Source organism: Lepeophtheirus salmonis, chromosome 10, assembly GCF_016086655.4.
Source record: "Lepeophtheirus salmonis chromosome 10, UVic_Lsal_1.4, whole genome shotgun sequence".
Taxonomy (NCBI): domain Eukaryota; kingdom Metazoa; phylum Arthropoda; class Copepoda; order Siphonostomatoida; family Caligidae; genus Lepeophtheirus; species Lepeophtheirus salmonis.
In genome coordinates, this window is record NC_052140.2 from 17,988,638 (window position 1) to 18,013,272 (window position 24,635).

The window sequence follows — 24,635 nt, forward strand, 5'->3', positions numbered from 1 at the left end:
GGTTGCTTTTCGATCAGATATCATTGCTGTCTATCGATCCAGACAATTCAGGACTTTGACTACTTGTCAGTTCTGCCATTACTTTAGTATTCTTTGTTTTAAATTGAACTGCTATTAATATTTTTAGTCATAATATGCAACATAAAAAATAAAATAGTTGTGAGTTAACAGGATAATATGCAAAAGTACTCTTACAGCCAATGACATAGTTATTAAAAAATAATCTTATGCAAATTTTAATGAAGAAAAGTGCCTCTAATAATATTTTTTCATTTTTAACAGTAAAGATTCGACAATATTGCCGTTTAAAAAAAAATAATAAAGATCCATTATGCGCGCTATGAGTAATAGGTTAAAAAAGTCACTTCACTACTATTCCGTTTAAAATCAAAAACTAATCTAAGAACAAAATAGTATAAATATTTTATTTATTTCCTTATGTAAAACAAACTATAAAAGATTTAATCATATCTGCTAATAGTTGAAAGATAATACAAGAAGAAGGCAAAATTTTTCCGAAAAAATCGTCAATTTTCAAAACTTTAAGTTCGTTGTGCGACCAATAAAAACTTTTCTTAAATTTTTCAAAATTTGGCATTCATATTTTAAGCCTATAACGTCCCAAGATTTCTAAAAAAAATTGCAAATTGGACCAGTCTAACGGGTACTTCCTAGTAATAATAATAAAAAAATAAAAAATATTCCTACATTTTAAGCATAAGTATTTTAGACAAATATGCCAATGCACCTTTTTGATATTTCTTATTGTGATATATTAGAGCATTACTGGATTGTAAGTATTGAAAATTTTATTTTGTTTTAAAAATACAGAAGAATCTACATGGCACTAGACATAAGGAATATTTCCCCTTTAAAAGAAAAAATCTCTGCCTCAAAACATAATATCATATTTTCTTTCTAATAACTTTATAAATTGACATAAATTATAAATAATTACTTATGACCTATTTCTTTTTATTTTTCATGATTCACATAATGTTTGAAGGTAAATATCAGCACTGATAAACCTTGCAGTTACATCTAACATCAATAAAATTTAAAATAATTTTGGAGATAAATTCAGATACAAAAAACTAAAATATTTTTTAAGTGTATTTCATCAATATCTCATCACTAATAATCAAAGCAATTCAGAAAGTTGACTCTCCTAATATAATCCTTTTTCAATTGTTGAAAATTTCTGTTAACAATAGAGTTTCAACATGCTGAATGCCAAATAGTTCATGATTTGTATGTATAATTCTGAAAAGCTTGGATACAGAAATTTATTAGTTGGAAGAGTATGGGCTAACAATATGATTCCCTCCACAATGGGGCCTGGATTATATTCTAATGACATGAAAGTTATACATACTACTATAGAAAAAAATCATCAAAAAGAAAGTGATCATTTGGACCACGCACTTTTGAATCTATTGTGTATATACAAAACAATCAAAATGCATGTTTTGCTGTTCTTGGTTACAGTGAATATAGAGGATGTCATGTCTTAAATTTAAAAAGATTTGATGGATTCACAACTTGTGAGGTGAGGCTCGAATGAATGTTTTAACTTCAAAAGAACATGTTATTATGTGAAATACATTTTGTATACTTTTTAGATCAAAAGTACAATCATTCATGAAGTGTTTCATATAATGGGAATTAATCATGAACAAACACGATCTGATAGAGATGATTAAGTCAAAATACACTGGAGCAGAAGTACAGGAAATGTATTTCCAAACTTTTTAGAATGATTGATGCTAACACTTCCATCAAACTACCCATATGCGAACAATGGTCCACGGCTGAATATTTTGATGATTGTCATTCAGTATATGCTAGGATAACGTTTGGATTAGCTTAGGAGTATCAATGTGTTATTCATTATAGACTGTGTTCGTAAGTTTATTAAATTTTTAAAACAGGCTCCTTATTTACACGTGGTTTGTCAATTAGTTATAAAATTGTCAAAATTGATCAGACAGTAAAAATGACAGAATAGAACAAAGTTTGTTAAAAATATACTTCATAAATGAATTATCCATCTATACTTTTTAATAATTTTTGTAATATTTTCCTTCATTTTTTCTGTCTGTCTCTTCAAAGAAGAATTTTATCATATAGGAAATAAATCATGCTAATAAACTTTCGATTCAGTCAAAGTGGATTAAAGAAATCAATAGCTAATTCCTGATCTTTATATTACATTTCACTAGTTTATGTATACATATGCGTCATAAGTCCTTGTTCTTTTTTTATCCAGATAAGAACTTTTAAATTTCTTGCGTTTCATAAAAATAGAGAAGTAACAATTACCAGATTCATTTCAAGTGTTTAACGAAAAAATAAAATCACCTTTAGGTCCTTCTAGAATTCCAAAATACAAAAATGGAAAAATTTCGTTACAAAATCGTTTTACGTATCAAAGGCGGTGATCATCCCTCTGTAATTGCACGTAACCTCGGGATCTATAGGACTACTATATACAACAACAACAAACTCTACAACGAAACTGAATCCTTTGTCAATCATAACAGGTCAGGAATACTAAAGTTAGCCCATACAAGGCCTCATTAGGAGTGTGAATACGAAGATAAACGAAAACCCTCGTGACAACATCTGCCGAACGGCCAGGGACCTCAGGGTCCACGAAATGGCTATCCGGTTTCATCTTTAAGGAGGATTTGGGCCTCATGTCTTGGGCTGTTACAAAAGTTCAATACTTTACACTGACAAAAGAGGCTGGAATGATCTAAGATCCTCCTTAATAAATTAAAGAAACGCAATAGGAAAGTTCTCCTTTTTTTGGATTTGACTCAGTCAGCAACTCCCACAGCAGTGACTTATGTTTATGTATAACGTGTACACTTTTCCTTTTGTTGTGTAATAATAATTTTGATTTATACATCTAAAAAGTTTTAAGTGCCAGGAGACTCCATTATCGCCGTTATTTTGGATTTTTGTATAATGGTGTTCCACTTTAGTAGATTTAAATCATATCTAGGGATTGTTCGTTTTTGTTATTCTTCTCTCATTCTCTCTTTATCTAAAGAGTTGTATATGAGTAATATACGAGAAAAATTAAACGGAACATTTGCATAGGTACAACTTCTATAACCTGCCGAAAAAATCACAGATGCGATTTCAAAGTAAAAAACAAATGGCAAAGGATATGCAAATGTTCTGAAAATATGTAATTCCTTTCATAACAATACTGCATTCGAGTAAACCTGGGAATTAGTTTTTAAATAGGACACGTTTGTTCTCTAAATGGAACATAAAGAAGGTTTATAATAAAGAGGATAATATTTAGCATATTGATGGGTATGATATTGCTGTGAATTATGAGTTTATAGAACACAATCCAGCTGGATCTAATCTGAGGTTTGGGAAAAGTCTCAACCCTGCTTTTATACCAGATTCCCTGTTAATGTCAGAAGAAGGATCTATGATCTTAAAGAAAAAAAAAGTTAAATGTAAAAATGTCGCAAATGTGGTGATCATTAAAACCTTATTATGAATAAAGCTATAGTTATATAACATTTTAAGTTCATAAAATTCTTAAGAAGGACACCTTATTTGGCCCCTTACGAGCTTGAGAGTATCCAATAATCTTACGCTCTAATAAGGTAATGAACGCAAAATTTACTAAAACAGGAACCCTAATTACTAAAAATCTACTAAACTTTAACAACAATGCACTCTATGCTTACTCTTCCCTCACTAATTTTAACCACCTAGCAAAATCATCAACTCTAACTATTTTCAATAAAATTGGCATAAACCTGTGATGAGCACCACAGATTTCCGAACATTGACCAAAATTTAGACCAGTCCAGAATCTGTATATGGATAAAGTATTGATGCGCCCCGGGACAGCAAGACCAAGCATGCAGGACATCTTTACAAGAAACTATTAACCGGAGTATCCTCTTAATTGGTAAAGTTAAGGCCACATCTCTTTCTAATATGGGTATTTCACAAAATCCGCTGTCTTTCACAGGCCCTATAAAACAGTCTAAAACAAGTCCCTTAGCAAGAGGTATCTTGTAACTTCAGTACCACTGATAACCATTTACTTTGACTCCTAAATCAAAATTTGTTATTTCATCATATATATAAAGTAAAGATAAAGATGGTATAGCAACCCCCAATATGACTAAGACAGGTAAAGCCGTTCAAATTCACTCAAACTACTCCCCATCAATTAACCCCCAATGTAAGGACCCTCTACGAACGAAAACTGCTCCCAATGTTCCCCCTACATCAACTATAACATCATGGAATAGAATAAACTGTTCCACCCCCGGAGAAGACGCGTCTTGAAAACTAAACTGGGACCAAGTAGGCATTTGTTCAGTGCAAACGCTTTACCCACTCCACAAATGCGCATTTTATACAAATTACGTAAACAAGTAAAGTCTATAGAAATAAAAAAACTTGCAATTTCCTTTTTTATTAACTAAAAGCTCGACCATGGCCATGAAAAAATTAGAAATTCCTTCTCCTATTCTTTAAAGAGAAGGGACCCTATAAATAGATTATGAGTCTATCAGCTTCATTAGCTTACCTCTTTATAAATAAAAGAACTTTATTATTCTAATACCAATTCTTCCGACACATTGACACCCCAATAACCTAACCATAGGCTCTTGAGACCTCAACAAGTTATTTTTTAATCAATCCTGATAACCAAAAGACCTATGAATTCAATATCCCACCACTAAGATTAGCAACGCTTTAAAAGAAAAGCATAAAAAATGAGGTGGCTAAAGGCCAACTCAACACAACCAAACCTTAGAATCCTTACCATAACCCTTAACTGTTCAAATATTGCTACTAAAGTCGCTAACCTTCTTGTTGAAACTCTTAGCACCACCATAAACCTCAATACAAGTCGTAACCTGTCATCAAATTGAATAAAAAAATATACTCCAGCAGACAGCAAAGCTGAAGAGTGAACTAAGGAGGACACAGGCATGGGAGCTGCTATTGGTGCAAGCAGCCAAGCCCTGAAAGGTAGGTGCGCTCTTTTTGTAAGAGACACGAATAATAGTACCCCCCCAATTGTCCAAGAAGCTCTTATAAACCTGACAATCAAATGCCTTGAGTTAATTATGACATAGATCACTAAAGGAACCTCATATCCCCCAATAATCGGTTTAGTAAAAGGGTTAAAAGCCCCAGCATTGGAAGAATTTCTCTTGTTATGATAACAAATTAATAAATAAGACCTTAAACCTAAACCATCTTAACCTAAAATTAATTGTATCACATTCCTTTTATAGATTAATAGTAGTATGCTAAGAATAAATAGTCTCATCTCCTATGTACCTCAATGAGTACACATAAACTGAACCCCTTATTATTATTAATAATTTATTAAATTTATTTGAATATTAGTTATAATTTATGTAAAAATTGAAACTGATAGAATAAGTTATAAATAGTTTTTCATATTTAAACAATAAATATATAATTATTTTATTTTCAAATCAATAATTTTGAAGCTTAAACAAAATCAGTGTTAGGCTTTCATTTAAAATGTATTGTTAAAGTGAACTAAAGGATCTAAACTCGAATCAACAAATGTCACAAGTTGCGTTACATCTTTTAAATACGTAACGAAGAGAACAAAACCTCTTCAAGCCTTCACAATCTGGGATTAGGTCAACACAGTCTATGCCAGAAGTAAATGGTTAATAAAATATATTAAATGTCAAAAAAAGTTTAAGCTCATTACTTGTATCAGGCTTTTTAGTTGTTACTTTTTCTGGTGTTATGGTTTTTCCTTGTTCAGGGCACAACTTACATGATCTTGGACAATTGTCAGTCATAATTTTATCTGAACAAAAAGATAAATATTTACTGCAAGTTGCGTACTTGTCCAAGCAATCTGAAATATAAGACAATTAACATTTTTGATCTTATTGTTAAATGTAAAACAAATGATTGCCTGAAGTGGTTGTAATATCTTTGGTAGAAGTTGTTGTTGTTGTGGTATTAATGTCTTCTGGACACTTTTTACAAGTTTTTGGACAGTTCCCACCAGTATATTCAGAGGAACAATATTTTTTCATTGAGTCACAATATGGCCATTTATCTTCACAATCTGAAACAAGAAAGTTACCATTAGATGTTAAATTTATGTACTATAAGCCATAAAGTGCAAGCACCAATGTATTTGTTTATGTGTTATGTAGAGTAACGCCGAATAATTATAAGTTTAAACCCTTGTTGAACTCGGAGTTGAATTTAGGACAAAATCGACTCCCAACTTAAATTATCTGTAATTATCCGGTTCCAAAAAAATATATAAAGCCCATCCCTATCATTCTTATATTTTTATACGTACTATTCTTTGAACCTTTTGTTGTAGCCTGTGTCGGGGGAGTAGTAGAAAGAGTTGATAGTTGATCGCATTTATATTTTGCTTTAACTTTTAATGCATCCAATTCTGTCATTCCATTTCTTTGACCAATTTGAATTCCAGATGGTACAAATCTTAGTGCATCCATTGTATTATTATCTGACGTTTGAAAACTATTTTAAAATTATATAAACATAAAAGGAATTGATGCATTATTTAGCTACTCACTCAGCCAATCCATAATGCATCACAGATCCATAATCGTAAGCATACCCAAAAGTGTCTATAGTAAAACCTGAATAACAATCATCAAAAGTTGTTGCATTTGACCAGGGTTGGCATTTGGGTGGTGTGACAGTGGCACTATCATATATGTTTTTAAAAAATTGTTTAAAGAATCTCTCTGAATCCTATCCCAATGTATTTTGACATAACTGTCTCGGTCAGGTCGTGTTTGCTCATGATGATATCCAAGTATATGAAGCATTTCATGTTGTACAATTCCTGAGACCTAAAGAAAAATAAAACTTTTTATTGTATGGCGGTAACGACGATATAAGATTTATAAATTAAAATGAATAAGAGCAGATAGGATCTTTACTCCAGGTGCTCCAGAATAATATTAAAATAAATAAGATCCTGCTATTTATAACTATGTTGTTTGTTTTAAGAATAATTATTAGGTTCTTAAAAAATCTTTAGATTCTCTAACATAACATTTTCTAATTTTTCTACTTACCATGCAAGAAGAGAATCCATTGCTTCTTTGCAAATTTAATACATGCATTCGTCTATATTGATTGTAACCAAGGACAGCAAAACATCCTCTCTCATTGTTCTTAATGTATACATAATTTTTCTCTCCATTTCTAGGAACCCATCGCACACATGTTTTATTTTCTATTTCATCCATAGCAGATTGAATTAAACTCAAATCCGTCTTACTGAATCCTTGAGCTAATGTATAGGGAACTGTATTGTTGGGCCACACCTTTCCTCCTAAAAGATTTCTTGATCCAATTCCCTTGTAGCTATACTTATCATGGATGATTCGACATTGAGCATGGCTCAGTTCTATTTAAAAAAGATATTGATTACTTGATGAAGGTTTTGACTTACACAAAATGAATCTACCAGAATATGTTCCTTCAAATGTTGTGAAAACAAATAAAACAATGTACTTGTACCACATTTTACAAATTATTGGTAAATTGAAGAGTAAGACACACGTATTTATACTTAAATTATGGATCATTCGTTTGTATCATATGTTTCACTCGTATTTGCCATGATAATCATATATAGATCTGTAGTGCTTATAACTATGTGTTGTTGGCTGTGTTTGCAAAAATAATTGTAATGTACTTTATGACTAACTATCTTGTGACATAATTTTCTATATTTTGCTGATATTTTATATTTAGAGATAAGTAAAAACATTTTGTTTGCTTCATCAAAAACAATACAAATTCAAAATTGTATCTTGCTAAAACAAAATTTTAAGACTTTCTTAAAAAATGGTGGCTAAGTGGAATAAGATAAATATATGGTATTACTTGATCTTTCTCCTTCATGGTAACAAAGAATTTACCAATCCATTTCTGGAATTTCAGATGGGACCAAATTTAGGGCACAATTTCAAACTTCTAATGACAATATCAAATTTTATTATCTGAGCAATGACTGCAAAGTCCGTGCAATATTTTAATCACATCAAGTCAATGAAAAGAAGACATTGTCGGTTTTTTTAAAACGTAATTGTCCTGTGGCTTTATATGTATATGATCTACTTTTATCTTTATGTGTATTCATTATTTACACTGTTTGAATTGTAGAATATAAATAAATTAATTTAACCAACAAAAAAAAAATTACTTCGTTTCTTTGATACAAAACTTTTTTTTAACCTCATTTTCAGTTAGTAAGACCTTTAAAGACAACTGTAAAAAATTTTAATGACAAACTGTAATGTTTGTTTTATGAGTTATTGTACTAGATGCTACGCTACTTTAGTTAGTTCCAAAACAATGGATCAACAACAATTTCATGTTGTTATTTTTTATGACTTGTTATGGGTACTTTGCTCTATAAAGCAAATTGAAGGCTTTAGAAAGTAAAATATTTAAAGTTTCATCAATTTTGAAAAGTATAGTTCTTTATTTTTTTTCTAATTGAATTGTTTTACCCTTAAATGATATACATGTATTAATAGTTGTACTTGAGCATTATGTTAATACGTGAAGATAACGTTGCATGACATTTTATTTATTTTCAAAAAATTAAAGAATTGATAAAATATTTAGCTACATTAAAAATAAACAGTCTAAAATGAGTATGTTTGGGAAATAATACTAATTTGTTAATTTGAACAAAGTTTTCAAATTATATTTATACCTTTATTAAATGAAATTTATTCAGTTTTTTAAAAAAACGCTCGTATCATTGATGTTTTCCAAAATCGACTAAGTTACAATGATACAATTATTACAAACCTTGTTACATGTACATTTTAAAATACCTAAGGACTTTATACGTAACAATCAAAATATATTTTAGTCATGTTGAAATTGTTGGTGTACAGGGTATGGAAGAAAATTTGTCCTGTAGATTTGTTAGAATATTACATGTTAAGTGTTTTAATCAGCTGATTAACTTGTTTTTAGATGCAAAGTCCAGACTCTTATATCTCGATTCAAGTAATAAACTTTGTTCTACGTTGAAAAATTACTCAACAAATAGCTCTTCAACTACTTCAAGGGGCACGGCTCAACCGTAAAAATGATCGGTGATAAGAAGATTATCACAGTTGACCAGGTTTACCACAATGATTGTTGTCTTGCAGAGCAAATAAAAAAGTCCAGGCCATCTTCAGGAATAGGCATCCTATAATTTAGTTATTGTACTGGATAAAATGTAGATTCCAAAAATAAAACGTAATTTATTACATGATAAACTGTTAAACAACTGTAATAATTAAGTAATAATATTTTTATATTATTTACTATATTTTCCATTTTGAATTAATTTAACCAACACAAAAATTACATCGTTTGTTTGATACAAAAACTTTTTTTTAACCTAATTTTCAGTTAGTAAGTACTTTAAAGACAGGTGTAAAATGTTTTAGTGACAAACTGTAATGTTTGTTTTATGAGTTATTGTACAAGGGGCTACGCTGCTGTAGTTAGTTCAAAAACAACGGATCAAAAACAATTTCATGTCTTTATTTTTTATGACTTGTTATGGGTACTTTGCTCTTTAAAGCAAATTGAAGGCTTTGGAAAGTAAAATATTTAAAGTTTCATCAATTTTAAAAAGTATAGGTCTATTTTTTTCTAATTGAATTGTTTTACCTTTAAATGACATAAATGTATTAATAATAGTACTTGAGCATAATGTTAATACGTGAAAAAACGTTACATGACATTTTATTTATTTTCAAAAATATTCATAAATATCAGTTAAATGCTAAAAATATTGTACAACCATAAAAGATTAAAAAAGTCAATATTAAAATCATTTTAACAACATGATTTTTATTATAAAAAAAAAAAATATATGTTGGTAGGATTAGTTCATAACCGCCTGATCCAAAATAATTATTCCTCTTATACTTTCAATCTTTCCTTGTTATCCTTATATTTATATAATTTATTTTTGTCATAAATTCCCCAATGGGTTCTTCATATATTGACAATATCTCGTATAACCGAACTTCAGAGGCATAGCAATTATATTGAAACTTCTCAATCCATTTATAAATATATAATTTCTATTAAAAATATGTTTTTTTCAAATGACGATTTTACAAAAACGGTCTTTGAAGACTAAACATTTTCAAATATATCTTTTTCATCAATACATAACAGAAAATCAGATTACCGAAAAAGGGTTACACCCTATTACATACGTTAAGATAAAAAATTGAAAGGTGATTTTGTGTTTTTATATTCTAACTTTTGACTTACAATTAGTTGATTACCAATTTGTACTCTGTTAAAAATGCATTGAAAATTGTGATTTTATTCAATTTATATAACTTACATATACAAAAACTAATCATAAAATTACATTTAATATACACAAAGATATATTATATGTAATACTAAGAGACGGAAAAGTAATTTTTTATAATTTATGCTCTTATCGACACTGTAGCTTCCATATCCTTTATTCCATCGAAGCATGTAAAAAAATGTTCTTGCAGTCCTACATCAATAATGATATTCTTAGTAAATGGGGCTATGATTATCATAATATATTTCGATTTGCTCTTTAAGAAGGTTTCCTTGGCAATAGTCACCAATGTTCCATTCTAGGCATATACATTTTTGAGTTGGTATAAGCTTGAAATTGACTGTGTAGTAATAATTATAGTTATTATTATATAATTAAATTATTTTGTAATAATTTGTAATTTGTAATAAAATCCAATTTTAATAATAAAATATATTCCAACTTTAAACCTCAAACTACCCTAACCTATTCAATTGTCAAAGTTAGACAACACAACAGAATTGTTGTATTGATCAAACACTACGAAAGATGTTTTTCTTCCATTCGTTAGGATCCTAAATCCTCACAGTAATAGGTGACCGGATAATTGCCAAAAATTAACGACTTTGTGCACACATATAAAAATAAAACACACATTTATTTCAATAACTTTTCAATTTTTCATGAAGGTTTGAACAATGGAGTCTTGTTTACTTTTTTTCTGTTTCTAAATTCTCAAAAATTCCAATACAACGATAAAAATTATTAAAATAAACATATTACAAGTAATACTCATTTTATTATTATCCAAGGCGAAAACGTCACTAGAACAAAATAATTCATCTAGCAAGCAATATGACGATAAATTCGAACTAGCTCTATTATTTAGATAATCTTTCCAAAAACAAACTATATGGAGACAGAAAATATAAAGATACAAAAAAGTCTCAATAAAAAAAAGTAAAGTTCAGGAACCTGAAATTTCATGTTTTCATAAGTATACAGACATGGTTTGTGAACTATCAGTACTTGTACAACTCAAATAGAAGAAGATTTGAAGGTATGTAAGTATGTGATAGTTCTTTTAGAGGACAAAAATAATTTTTTTAAAATTTTCTCCAATTATACCACTTTCTTTATGGGAAGCCAGTTTTTCTTTTGAGCCGTTAAATTTGAATTTTATATATGCTTTGATGACAACCTATACTAAGTCTTCCACACATTCAGTTATTTGTTTATAATAATAAGATATGGAAATTACGCCCAATCAGCGGTTTGTCAAAAACTAGAATGAGTTTCAACAGGAAAGTTTATAAAAACTTCATTAAAAGCACCACAAATAACCCTGTATAATAAAAAAGTTATATACTGATGTAATTTCTATTCTGTCTTCTATTAAAGAAATTAATTCTTAAAAGTAGAGCTTCCGATCATTTTGTAATTTTCTTACCCACAATTAACACATTGAATTTAAAGACGTAGAACATCATTTATACACTTCAATTCATTATATAAGAAAAAGGCCATAAAATTTAAGCCTTTCTGAATAATTTGCATAAATTATTTTATAGCAAGAATACCTTGGCTGAAAACATCTAATAAAAATGTACTTGCACAACCCTTTCAAAAATATTTATATAGGATGTTCCTAATCCTTTATTCTTCAAAAGGTTAACTTTATAAAAATAAAGATAATTCAATCTTTTTCCTTTTTAAATTAAGGAAAAAGATTGAATTATCAATGCTCATAAAAATATGACAAACATCGCTTCGCTATCCCATTATAACCAATTCAGAACACATAGTATCCAATGAATTTTGATCGTTTCTAACAGAAGATATTTCGAAGTCTAAACACATAAGTCTTCATAACTTAAAAGAAAAAAACATAAGACATTTCTAAGCATTGATTCCACCCATAAGAAAGACATTTGTAATCAAAACAATTAAATTACCTAACAAGGAGTTTTGTTTCCTAATAGATCAAATTGTCATAGAGAACAGGAACAATAATTTTTGAGATACCCTTTAATTGATTGTCTTTCTTCTACATCCACATCATAAAATGCGACGTCTTCATGATCCGAAGTTCGGTTATACGAGATATTGTCAATACATGAAGAACCCATGGGGAATTTATGACAAAAATAAATTATATCAATATAAGGATAACATGGAAAGATTGAAAGTATAAGAGGAATCATTATTTTGGGTCAGCCGGTTAAGAACCTAATCTTACCAACATACATTTTTATTTTATTTATAATCAAAATCATGTTGTTAAAATGATTTTAATATTGAATTTTTTAGTCTTTTATGTTTGTACAATATTTTTAGTATTTAACTGATGTTTATGTGTGCAAAATGGAAAATATAGTAAATAATATCAAAATATTATGACTTAATTATTACAGTTGTTTAACAGTTTATCATGTAATAAATTACTTTTTATTTTTGGAATCTACTTTTTATCCAGTACATTAACTAAATTATAGGATGCCTATTCCTGAAGATGGCCTGGACTTTTTTATTTGCTCTGCAAGCCATCCATCGTTGTTGGAAACCTGGTCAACTGTGATAATCTTCTTATCACCGATCATTTTTACGGTTGAGCCGTGCCCCTTGAAGTAGTTGAAGAGCTATTTGTTGAGTAATTTTTCAACGTAGAACAAAGTTTATTACTTGAATCGAGATATAAGAGTCTGGACTTTGCATCTAAAAACAAGTTAATCAGCTGATTAAAACACTTAACATGTAATATTCTAACAAATCTACAGGACAAATTTTCTTCCATACCCTGTACACCAACAATTTCAACATGACTAAAATATATTTTGATTGTTACGTATAAAGTCCTTAGGTATTTTAAAATGTACATGTAACAAGGTTTGTAATAATTGTATCATTGTAACTTAGTCGATTTTGGAAAACATCAATGATACGAGCGTTTTTTTAAAAACTGAATAAATTTCATTTAATAAAGGTATAAATATAATTTGAAAACTTTGTTCAAATTAACAAATTAGTATTATTTCCCAAACATACTCATTTTAGACTGTTTATTTTTAATGTAGCTAAATATTTTATCAATTCTTTAATTTTTGAAAATAAATAAAATGTCATGCAACGTTATCTTCGAGTATTAACATAATGCTCAAGTACAACTATTAATACATGTATATCATTTAAGGGTAAAACAATTCAATTAGAAAAAAAATAAAGAACTATACTTTTCAAAATTGATGAAACTTTAAATATTTTACTTTCTAAAGCCTTCAATTTGCTTTATAGAGCAAAGTACCCATAACAAGTCATAAAAAATAACAACATGAAATTGTTGTTGATCCATTGTTTTGGAACTAACTAAAGTAGCGTAGCATCTATTACAATAACTCATAAAACAAACATTACAGTTTGTCATTAAAAATTTTTACAGTTGTCTTTAAAGGTCTTACTAACTGAAAATGAGGTTAAAAAAAAGTTTTGTATCAAAGAAACGAAGTAATTTTTTTTTGTTGGTTAAATTAATTTATTTATATTCTACAATTCAAACAGTGTAAATAATGAATACACATAAAGATAAAAGTAGATCATATACATATAAAGCCACAGGACAATTACGTTTTAAAAAAATATTGCACGGACTTTGCAGTCATTGCTCAGATAATAAAATTTGATATTGTCATTAGAAGTTTGAAATTGTGCCCTAAATTTGGTCCCATCTGAAATTCCAGAAATGGATTGGTAAATTCTTTGTTACCATGAAGGAGAAAGATCAAGTAATACCATATATTTATCTTATTCCACTTAGCCACCATTTTTTAAGAAAGTCTTAAAATTTTGTTTTAGCAAGATACAATTTTGAATTTGTATTGTTTTTGATGAAGCAAACAAAATGTTTTTACTTATCTCTAAATATAAAATATCAGCAAAATATAGAAAATTATGTCACAAGATAGTTAGTCATAAAGTACATTACAATTATTTTTGCAAACACAGCCAACAACACATAGTTATAAGCACTACAGATCTATATATGATTATCATGGCAAATACGAGTGAAACATATGATACAAACGAATGATCCATAATTTAAGTATAAATACGTGTGTCTTACTCTTCAATTTACCAATAATTTGTAAAATGTGGTACAAGTACATTGTTTTATTTGTTTTCACAACATTTGAAGGAACATATTCTGGTAGATTCATTTTGTGTAAGTCAAAACCTTCATCAAGTAATCAATATCTTTTTTAAATAGAACTGAGCCATGCTCAATGTCGAATCATCCATGATAAGTATAGCTACAAGGGAATTGGATCAAGAAATCTTTTAGGAGGAAAGGTGTGGCCCAACAATACAGTTCCCTATACATTAGCTCAAGGATTCAGTAAGACGGATTTGAGTTTAATTCAATCTGCTATGGATGAAATAGAAAATAAAACATGTGTGCGATGGGTTCCTAGAAATGGAGAGAAAAATTATGTATACATTAAGAACAATGAGAGAGGATGTTTTGCTGTCCTTGGTTACAATCAATATAGACGAATGCATGTATTAAATTTGCAAAGAAGCAATGGATTCTCTTCTTGCATGGTAAGTAGAAAAATTAGAAAATGTTATGTTAGAGAATCTAAAGATTTTTTAAGAACCTAATAATTATTCTTAAAACAAACAACATAGTTATAAATAGCAGGATCTTATTTATTTTAATATTATTCTGGAGCACCTGGAGTAAAGATCCTATCTGCTCTTATTCATTTTAATTTATAAATCTTATATCGTCGTTACCGCCATACAATAAAAAGTTTTATTTTTCTTTAGGTCTCAGGAATTGTACAACATGAAATGCTTCATATACTTGGATATCATCATGAGCAAACACGACCTGACCGAGACAGTTATGTCAAAATACATTGGGATAGGATTCAGAGAGATTCTTTAAACAATTTTTTTAAAAACATATATGATAATGCCACTGTCACACCACCCAAATGCCAACCCTGGTCAAATGCAACAACTTTTGATGATTGTTATTCAGGTTTTACTATAGACACTTTTGGGTATGCTTACGATTATGGATCTGTGATGCATTATGGATTGGCTGAGTGAGTAGCTAAATAATGCATCAATTCCTTCTATGTTTATATAATTTTAAAATAGTTTTCAAACGTCAGATAATAATACAATGGATGCACTAAGATTTGTACCATCTGGAATTCAAATTGGTCAAAGAAATGGAATGACAGAATTGGATGCATTAAAAGTTAAAGCAAAATATAAATGCGATCAACTATCAACTCTTTCTACTACTCCCCCGACACAGGTTACAACAAAAGGTTCAAAGAATAGTACGTATAAAAATATAAGAATGATAGGGATGGGCTTTATATATTTTTTTGGAACCGGATAATTACAGATAATTTAAGTTGGGAGTCGATTTTGTCCTAAATTCAACTCCGAGTTCAACAAGGGTTTAAACTTATAATTATTCGGCGTTACTCTACATAACACATAAACAAATACATTGGTGCTTGCACTTTATGGCTTATAGAACATAAATTTAACATCTAATGGTAACTTTCTTGTTTCAGATTGTGAAGATAAATGGCCATTTTGTGACTCAATGAAAAAATATTGTTCCTCTGAATATACTGGTGGGAACTGTCCAAAAACATGTAAAAAGTGTCCAGAAGACATTAATACCACAACAACAACAACTTCTACCAAAGATATTACAACCACTTCAGGCAATCATTTGTTTTACATTTAACAATAAGATCAAAAATGTTAATTGTCTTATATTTCAGATTGCTTGGACAAGTACGAAACTTGCAGTAAATATTTATCTTTTTGTTCAGATAAAATTATGACTGACAATTGTCCAAGATCATGTAAGTTGTGCCCTGAACAAGGAAAAACCACAACACCAGAAAAAGTAACAACTAAAAAGCCTGATACAAGTAATGAGCTTAAACTTTTTTGACATTTAATATATTTTATTAACCATTTACTTCTGTCATAGACTGTGTTGACCTAATCCCAGATTGTGAAGGCTTGAAGAGGTTTTGTTCTCTTCGTTACGTATTTAAAAGATGTAACGCAACTTGTGACATTTGTTGATTCGAGTTTAGATCCTTTAGTTCACTTTAACAATACATTTTAAATGAAAGCCTAACACTGATTTTGTTTAAGCTTCAAAATTATTGATTTGAAAATAAAATAATTATATATTTATTGTTTAAATATGAAAAACTATTTATAACTTATTCTATCAGTTTCAATTTTTACATAAAGTATAACTAATATTCAAATAAATTTAATAAATTATTAATAATAATAAGGGGTTCAGTTTATGTGTACTCATTGAGGTACATAGGAGATGAGACTATTTATTCTTAGCATACTACTATTAATCTATAAAAGGAATGTGATACAATTAATTTTAGGTTAAGATGGTTTAGGTTTAAGGTCTTATTTATTAATTTGTTATCATAACAAGAGAAATTCTTCCAATGCTGGGGCTTTTAACCCTTTTACTAAACCGATTATTGGGGGATATGAGGTTCCTTTAGTGATCTATGTCATAATTAACTCAAGGCATTTGATTGTCAGGTTATAAGAGCTTCTTGGACAATTGGGGGGGTACTATTATTCGTGTCTCTTACAAAAAGAGCGCACCTACCTTTCAGGGCTTGGCTGCTTGCACCAATAGCAGCTCCCATGCCTGTGTCCTCCTTAGTTCACTCTTCAGCTTTGCTGTCTGCTGGAGTATATTTTTTTATTCAATTGGATGACAGGTTACGACTTGTATTGAGGTTTAGGGTGGTGCTAAGAGTTTCAACAAGAAGGTTAGCGACTTTAGTAGCAATATTTGAACAGTTAAGGGTTATGGTAAGGATTCTAAGGTTTGGTTGTGTTGAGTTGGCCTTTAGCCACCTCATTTTTTATGCTTTTCTTTTAAAGCGTTGCTAATCTTAGTGGTGGGATATTGAATTCATAGGTCTTTTGGTTATCAGGATTGATTAAAAAATAACTTGTTGAGGTCTCAAGAGCCTGTGGTTAGGGTATTGGGGTGTCAATGTGTCGGAAGAATTGGTATTAGAATAATAAAGTTCTTTTATTTATAAAGAGGTAAGCTAATGAAGCTGATAGACTCATAATCTATTTATAGGGTCCCTTCTCTTTAAAGAATAGGAGAAGGAATTTCTAATTTTTTCATGGCCATGGTCGAGCTTTTAGTTAATAAAAAAGGAAATTGCAAGTTTTTTTATTTCTATAGACTTTACTTGTTTACGTAATTTGTATAAAATGCGCATTTGTGGAGTGGGTAAAGCGTTTGCATTGAACAAATGCCTACTTGGTCCCAGTTTAGTTTTCAAGACGCGTCTTCTCCGGGTGTGGAACAGTTTATTCTATTCCATGATGTTATAGTTGATGTAGGGGGAACATTGGGAGCAGTTTTCGTTCGTAGAGGGTCCTTACATTGGGGGCTAATTGATGGGGAGTAGTTTGAGTGAATTTGAACGGCTTTACCTGTCTTAGTCATATTGGGGGTTCTTCAGAATTGGAGCTATTTTTCCCGTTGTCATTCAACTGGGCATCTTACCATTATTTTCCATTGTTTTACCCAATTCTCACATGCAAACATTGAGTACTTTTTTTTCTCCGGCAATTTCTTCCTTAACCGTTGCTCTCAACCATACGGAGCTCAGATGTAAGACGATCAGCGATTGTCATTTTAAGAGCCTGTTCATACTTGTAAGTTTTCAATCTTTTTTAAGTAGAATGTTGTTTTGCATACCCAAAATTGAAGGATTTTTGACATTGAAGTTTGAATCCAGAAAATATGGTTTTTATTCAGATGTATCATATACATTTTTACATTTAACTTTTTTTTTCTTTAAGATCATAGATCCTTCTTCTGACATTAACAGGGAATCTGGTATAAAAGCAGGGTTGAGACTTTTCCCAAACCTCAGATTAGATCCAGCTGGATTGTGTTCTATAAACTCATAATTCACAGCAATATCATACCCATCAATATGCTAAATATTATCCTCTTTATTATAAACCTTCTTTATGTTCCATTTAGAGAACAAACGTGTCCTATTTAAAAACTAATTCCCAGGTTTACTCGAATGCAGTATTGTTATGAAAGGAATTACATATTTTCAGAACATTTGCATATCCTTTGCCATTTGTTTTTTACTTTGAAATCGCATCTGTGATTTTTTCGGCAGGTTATAGAAGTTGTACCTATGCAAATGTTCCGTTTAATTTTTCTCGTATATTACTCATATACAACTCTTTAGATAAAGTGAGAATGAGAGAAGAATAACAAAAAGGAACAATCCCTAGATATGATTTAAATACACTAAAGTGGAACACCATTATACAAAAATCCAAAATAACGGCGATAATGGAGTCTCCTGGCACTTAAAACTTTTTAGATGTATAAATCGAAATTATTGTTACACAACAAAAAAAAATGTCTACATGTTATACATAAACATAAGTCACTGCTGTGGGAGTTGCTGACTGAGTCAAATGCATCCAAAAAATGAGAACTTTCCTATTACGTTTCTTTAATTTATTAAGGAGGATCTTAGATCATTCCAGCCTCTTTTGTCAGTGTAAAGTATTGAACTTTTGTAACAGCCCAAGACATGAGGCCCAAATCCTCCTTAAAGATGAAACCGGATAGCCATTTCGTGGACCCTGAGGTCCCTGGCCGTTCGGCAGATGTTGTCACGAGGGTTTTCGTTTATCTTCGTATTCACACTCCTTATGAGGCCTTGTATGGGCTAACTTTAGTATTCCTGACCTGTTATGATTGACAAAGGATTCAGTTTCGTTGTAGAGTTTGTTGTTGTTGTATATAGTAGTCCTATAGATCCCGAGGTTACGTGGAATTACAGAGGGATGATCACCGCCTTTGATACGTAAAACGATTTTGTAACGAAATTTTTCCATTTTTGTATTTTGGAATTCTAGAAGGACCTAAAGGTGATTTTATTTTTTCGTTAAACACTTGAAATGAATCTGGTAATTGTTACTTCTCTATTTTTATGAAACGCAAGAAATTTAAAAGTTCTTATCTGGATAAAAAAAGAACAAGGACTTATGACGCATATGTATACATAAACTAGTGAAATGTAATATAAAGATCAGGAATTAGCTATTGATTTCTTTAATCCACTTTGACTGAATCGAAAGTTTATTAGCATGATTTATTTCCTATATGATAAAATTCTTCTTTGAAGAGACAGACAGAAAAATGAAGGAAAATATTACAAAAAATTATTAAAAAGTATAGATGGATAATTCATTTATGAAGTATATTTTTAACAAACTTTGTTCTATTCTGTCATTTTTACTGCCTGATCAATTTTGACAATTTTATAACTAATTGACAAACCACGTGTAAATAAGGAGCCTGTTTTAAAAATTTAATAAACTTACGAACACAGTCTATAATGAATAACACATTGATACTCCTAAGCTAATCCAAACGTTATCCTAGCATATACTGAATGACAATCATCAAAATATTCAGCCGTGGACCATTGTTCGCATATGGGTAGTTTGATGGAAGTGTTAGCATCAATCATTCTAAAAAGTTTGGAAATACATTTCCTGTACTTCTGCTCCAGTGTATTTTGACTTAATCATCTCTATCAGATCGTGTTTGTTCATGATTAATTCCCATTATATGAAACACTTCATGAATGATTGTACTTTTGATCTAAAAAGTATACAAAATGTATTTCACATAATAACCTGTTCTTTTGAAGTTAAAACATTCATTCGAGCCTCACCTCACAAGTTGTGAATCCATCAAATCTTTTAAATTTAAGACATGACATCCTCTATATTCACTGTAACCAAGAACAGCAAAACATGCATTTTGATTGTTTTGTATATACACAATAGATTCAAAAGTGCGTGGTCCAAATGATCACTTTCTTTTTGATGATTTTTTTCTATAGTAGTATGTATAACTTTCATGTCATTAGAATATAATCCAGGCCCCATTGTGGAGGGAATCATATTGTTAGCCCATACTCTTCCAACTAATAAATTTCTGTATCCAAGCTTTTCAGAATTATACATACAAATCATGAACTATTTGGCATTCAGCATGTTGAAACTCTATTGTTAACAGAAATTTTCAACAATTGAAAAAGGATTATATTAGGAGAGTCAACTTTCTGAATTGCTTTGATTATTAGTGATGAGATATTGATGAAATACACTTAAAAAATATTTTAGTTTTTTGTATCTGAATTTATCTCCAAAATTATTTTAAATTTTATTGATGTTAGATGTAACTGCAAGGTTTATCAGTGCTGGATATTTACCTTCAAACATTATGTGAATCATGAAAAATAAAAAGAAATAGGTCATAAGTAATTATTTATAATTTATGTCAATTTATAAAGTTATTAGAAAGAAAATATGATATTATGTTTTGAGGCAGAGATTTTTTCTTTTAAAGGGGAAATATTCCTTATGTCTAGTGCCATGTAGATTCTTCTGTATTTTTAAAACAAAATAAAAATTTTCAATACTTACAATCCAGTAATGCTCTAATATATCACAATAAGAAATATCAAAAAGGTGCATTGGCATATTTGTCTAAAATACTTATGCTTAAAATGTAGGAATATTTTTATTTTTTTATTATTATTACTAGGAAGTACCCGTTAGACTGGTCCAATTTGCAATTTTTTTTAGAAATCTTGGGACGTTATAGGCTTAAAATATGAATGCCAAATTTTGAAAAATTTAAGAAAAGTTTTTTATTGGTCGCACAACGAACTTAAAGTTTTGAAAATTGACGATTTTTTCGAAAATTTTGCCTTCTTCTTGTATTATCTTTCAACTATTAGCAGATATGATTAAATCTTTTTATAGTTTGTTTTACATAAGGAAATAAATAAAATATTTATACTATTTTGTTCTTAGATTAGTTTTTTGGATTTTAAACGGAATAGTAGTGAAGGACTTTTTTTAACCTATTACTCATAGCGCGCATAATGGATCTTTATTATTTTTTTTTTTAAACGGCAATATTGTCGAATCTTTACTGTTAAAAATGAAAAATATTATTAGAGGCACTTTTTTCTTCATTAAAATTTGCATAAGATTATTTTTTAATAACTATGTCATTGGCTGTAAGAGTACTTTTGCATATTATCCTGTTAATTCCACAACTATTTTATTTTTTATGTTGCATATTATGACTAAAAATATTAATAGCAGTTCAATTTAAACAAAGAATACTAAAGTAATGGCAGAATCGACAAGTAGTCAAAGTCCTGAATTGTCTGGATCGATAGACAGCAATGATATCTGATCGAAAAGCAACCTTTTTACTTGCATCAACAGTTAAAAGTATTGGCAAAAGTATTCAGGATTTCAACATCAGCAGATCATCGATACAGAGGGCAAGGATACATGAGAGAGATAAAATATGCAGTAACTTGAAAGAAATTTTTTGTCCTAAATCTCCTTTAAGGACCTAACAAGGAGAAAAATGGTCGATCGTGTACTTGTAATTTTATCTGGATTCGGTACTAGTCGACTTCTAGGTGTTCCTAAGTTGGCCCCTGGAACTGGCGAGGACCAGGCAAAAGCTATTCATCTGTTGCTAGAGGAATATCAAACATTTTGTGAGAGCTCTATGTTTTGATACAACAGCAAGTAACACTGGGAAAATCAATGGTGTATGTGCATTACTTGCATCAAAATTGAAAAGAAATCTTATATACTTACACTGTCGATATCATGTATTTGAATTGGTTTTAGCAAGTGTTTTCTCCATTTGTATGGGCCCCTCATCTGGGCCTGATATTCAAGTTTTTAAAAGGTTTCAGAAGGAGTGGGAAAAAATCAACAAAACAAACTTTAAGACGGTCTTCCTCCTCGAGGTATACACTTTATTGCACCAGGAGCTATGTATCATGCTCGTTGGATGAACAAGGCATTGTACGTCTCAAGATTTATTTGTTTCGAGATAAATTCAAGCTCACTGCTAAGGAAATTAGAGGAATTCGCAATATTTCTATTTTTATTGTGAAAATATATATCAGAGCTTGGTTCACAGCTCCTGATGTTATATCTGTTATCTCTTAAGCTTGATTTTTTTGAAAATACAAATCCAGAAATTTAAGAAGCTGCAATCAAAAAAATTTCAAGGGATCTGTACTATTTAAACGATCATAATATAGCCTTGTCATTTTTTGACCCAAAAGTGTCATCTCAAGAAAAAAGAAATATGGTCAAAGCAATTAACAATTCGGAAAGGCCCATTAATCTATCAAATACATCAAAGCAAGCAATAATAAACAGGAAAAATATTTGGCAATTATCCTTATCAAATTTTATTTCAAAAAAATACCATACACTTTTTTACAAGTTTGGATATAACAAATAATTTCCTTCAAACTGACCCTGAAACTTGGCATTCAAGAGAAGACTATAAGGCCTGCATGTTGAATCATTAACAACTTAATAGGTATTAATGATTTGGCTGAAAGAGGAGTTGCCCTCATAAACGAATTCAACTCTTTTATAATTACTGATGAAGTGCGGATGCAATATTTATTACAAGTTGTCCAAGACCATCGAAAGAGATTTCCCGATTCGAAAAAAAGTACATTAAGTAGGATAGATTATTTAATTTTTTTAAATATCAACAACACTCATTGTATTACGACTGACGTGTTGGAGACCCCTCCCTTATTTAAATTTTTGTTCTTGTTGTAGATTTTTCTCTGTCCAATCTTCCCTTCAGTCCTTTACTCCGGCACACCCCCTGTGGAAACTTTTGCTGTAGAAGATTTTAATTTTCTACAGCAATGGGCTTAGCCTTTAAATCCTTTTTCTAATAAGTCACTTTTTTGAAGTATAGCTACGACTCAGACCTATACATAAGGGTGGTAATTTTGGTAAGAATAGAAAAGCGTGCGAGGAGAAGAGAAGAAATACTTATGGCATCTTTGATTAAATAATATACATCTTCTTCTATCAATCATGAACGTTATCATTCCCGCCTTTATTATTCAATATTAATATAATAATATTAGATGGTGATAGTCTATAGAGAACTGAATAAAATCCCTAAAATAACGTCGCCTTCTGTCTGGATTTCTGAAAATGGAGGACCAGGAATTTGGAAAATACTTACCGGATAAGAAACAGATAGTTTGTTGGATTTGTCGATATAAATGTGCCTTTAGTCCCATGTCAAGAATTACACGCCACTCATTATTATCATATCAAGAGCATGAATATTCATCTAAAAAATCAAGTTAGTGATGAATACATCAAGTCAGACTTTAACTCTTATCTCACAAAGATGTTTATTGTATGTAATATACCCTTATCCATTGCTAATCATCTATGTTCAAAAAATTTATGGAGAAACATACGGGTAAACCTATCCCTTCCCGAGGAACCATTATTTAATTAATGGAGGATGTTGGTACTGATGTCATTTATAGAAATACATATAAAAATGTTTTGAGTCATCCACACTAAATGACGATCAAGTTATCAGTAAAAAAATATTTACTAATGTCGAAATGAAACTCTGAATTTTGTACTATCTCACAGTAAGTATTCAATTTTTTTTAAATCTAACCCTAAAATATGATTCTATTTTAGCTAAACATATCAAGAATTATGATACACAACTCAGTAAAGGGCAAAAACAACTGCTTAAATGGTCACAACAACGGGGGTAGTAGCTCTGTATGGTTTGCAACTAGTTTGTCTGAGACTAGTTTCTTCGCTTTAAGACTTGGGTATGATAATTAGGGTTTCCAATATTACATAGTCAATAAATATTACTTTTTTATCACTAAAGGCTTAGCTATGGTTGATAGGCTCCAAGAAATGGTGTTCAGAAAACTCATAAAAGGCAAAAACAACTGTTTAAATGGTCACAACAACGAGGGTAGTTACATTGGGTGTTGCATTATAATTAACAATTGTGTATATCCTTCATGATAATAGTATGTTGTTATATAAGCATAAATAACGGGGGGAAATCTTTCTTGATGCTCTTAATAAGGAGTAATATCGCTGGACATTACTACATAATTAGCTTTTGCTCTAAATCTTTCAGATGGATTTATTTCTAACATTTTTTTTATTAGTATATTTATTGTCTAATTTTATGATTTTGACATTTACTTTATTATTAATAATTAGTTAAATCTCATCGGTAGAGATATATCTATCCTGTGCACAA

General features: G+C 30.0%; 2 protein-coding genes across 2 annotated transcripts; one reads left to right on the forward strand and one right to left on the reverse strand.

Moving 5' to 3' along the window:
• Positions 1–5,453: 5,453 nt before the first annotated feature.
• On the reverse strand, positions 5,454–7,605 carry LOC121125613 (uncharacterized). Its single transcript, XM_040720798.2, has 7 exons — positions 7,511–7,605; positions 7,116–7,450; positions 6,605–6,887; positions 6,362–6,549; positions 5,963–6,118; positions 5,750–5,902; positions 5,454–5,686 (listed from the first exon to the last, which is right to left on the reverse strand). The coding sequence occupies exons 3-7, from the start codon at positions 6,622–6,624 to the stop codon at positions 5,589–5,591; spliced, it is 615 nt and encodes a 204-aa protein (XP_040576732.1). The 5' UTR covers positions 6,625–6,887; positions 7,116–7,450; positions 7,511–7,605; the 3' UTR covers positions 5,454–5,588.
• Positions 7,606–14,478: 6,873 nt separating this feature from the next.
• LOC121125569 (zinc metalloproteinase nas-6) lies at positions 14,479–16,630 on the forward strand. Its single transcript, XM_040720765.2, has 7 exons — positions 14,479–14,573; positions 14,634–14,968; positions 15,197–15,480; positions 15,536–15,723; positions 15,967–16,122; positions 16,183–16,335; positions 16,398–16,630. Exons 1-7 carry the CDS (start codon positions 14,516–14,518, stop codon positions 16,493–16,495), a joined length of 1,272 nt encoding a protein of 423 aa, XP_040576699.1. The 5' UTR covers positions 14,479–14,515; the 3' UTR covers positions 16,496–16,630.
• Positions 16,631–24,635: the final 8,005 nt, after the last annotated feature.

Excerpts from the sequence above, each read along its gene's own strand:
- LOC121125613 (XM_040720798.2), bottom strand. The coding sequence starts at position 6,624 with ATGCATTATGGATTGGCTGA. Across the intron at positions 6,119-6,361 it reads AACAAAAGGTTCAAAGAATA|ATTGTGAAGATAAATGGCCA; the intron begins GTACGTATAAAA and ends TTCTTGTTTCAG. Across the intron at positions 5,903-5,962 it reads AGATATTACAACCACTTCAG|ATTGCTTGGACAAGTACGCA; the intron begins GCAATCATTTGT and ends CTTATATTTCAG.
- LOC121125569 (XM_040720765.2), top strand. The coding sequence starts at position 14,516 with ATGTGGTACAAGTACATTGTTTTATTTGTTTTCACAACATTTGAAGGA. Across the intron at positions 14,574-14,633 it reads ATTTGAAGGAACATATTCTG|AACTGAGCCATGCTCAATGT; the intron begins GTAGATTCATTT and ends TTTTTTAAATAG. Across the intron at positions 16,336-16,397 it reads AACTAAAAAGCCTGATACAA|ACTGTGTTGACCTAATCCCA; the intron begins GTAATGAGCTTA and ends CTTCTGTCATAG.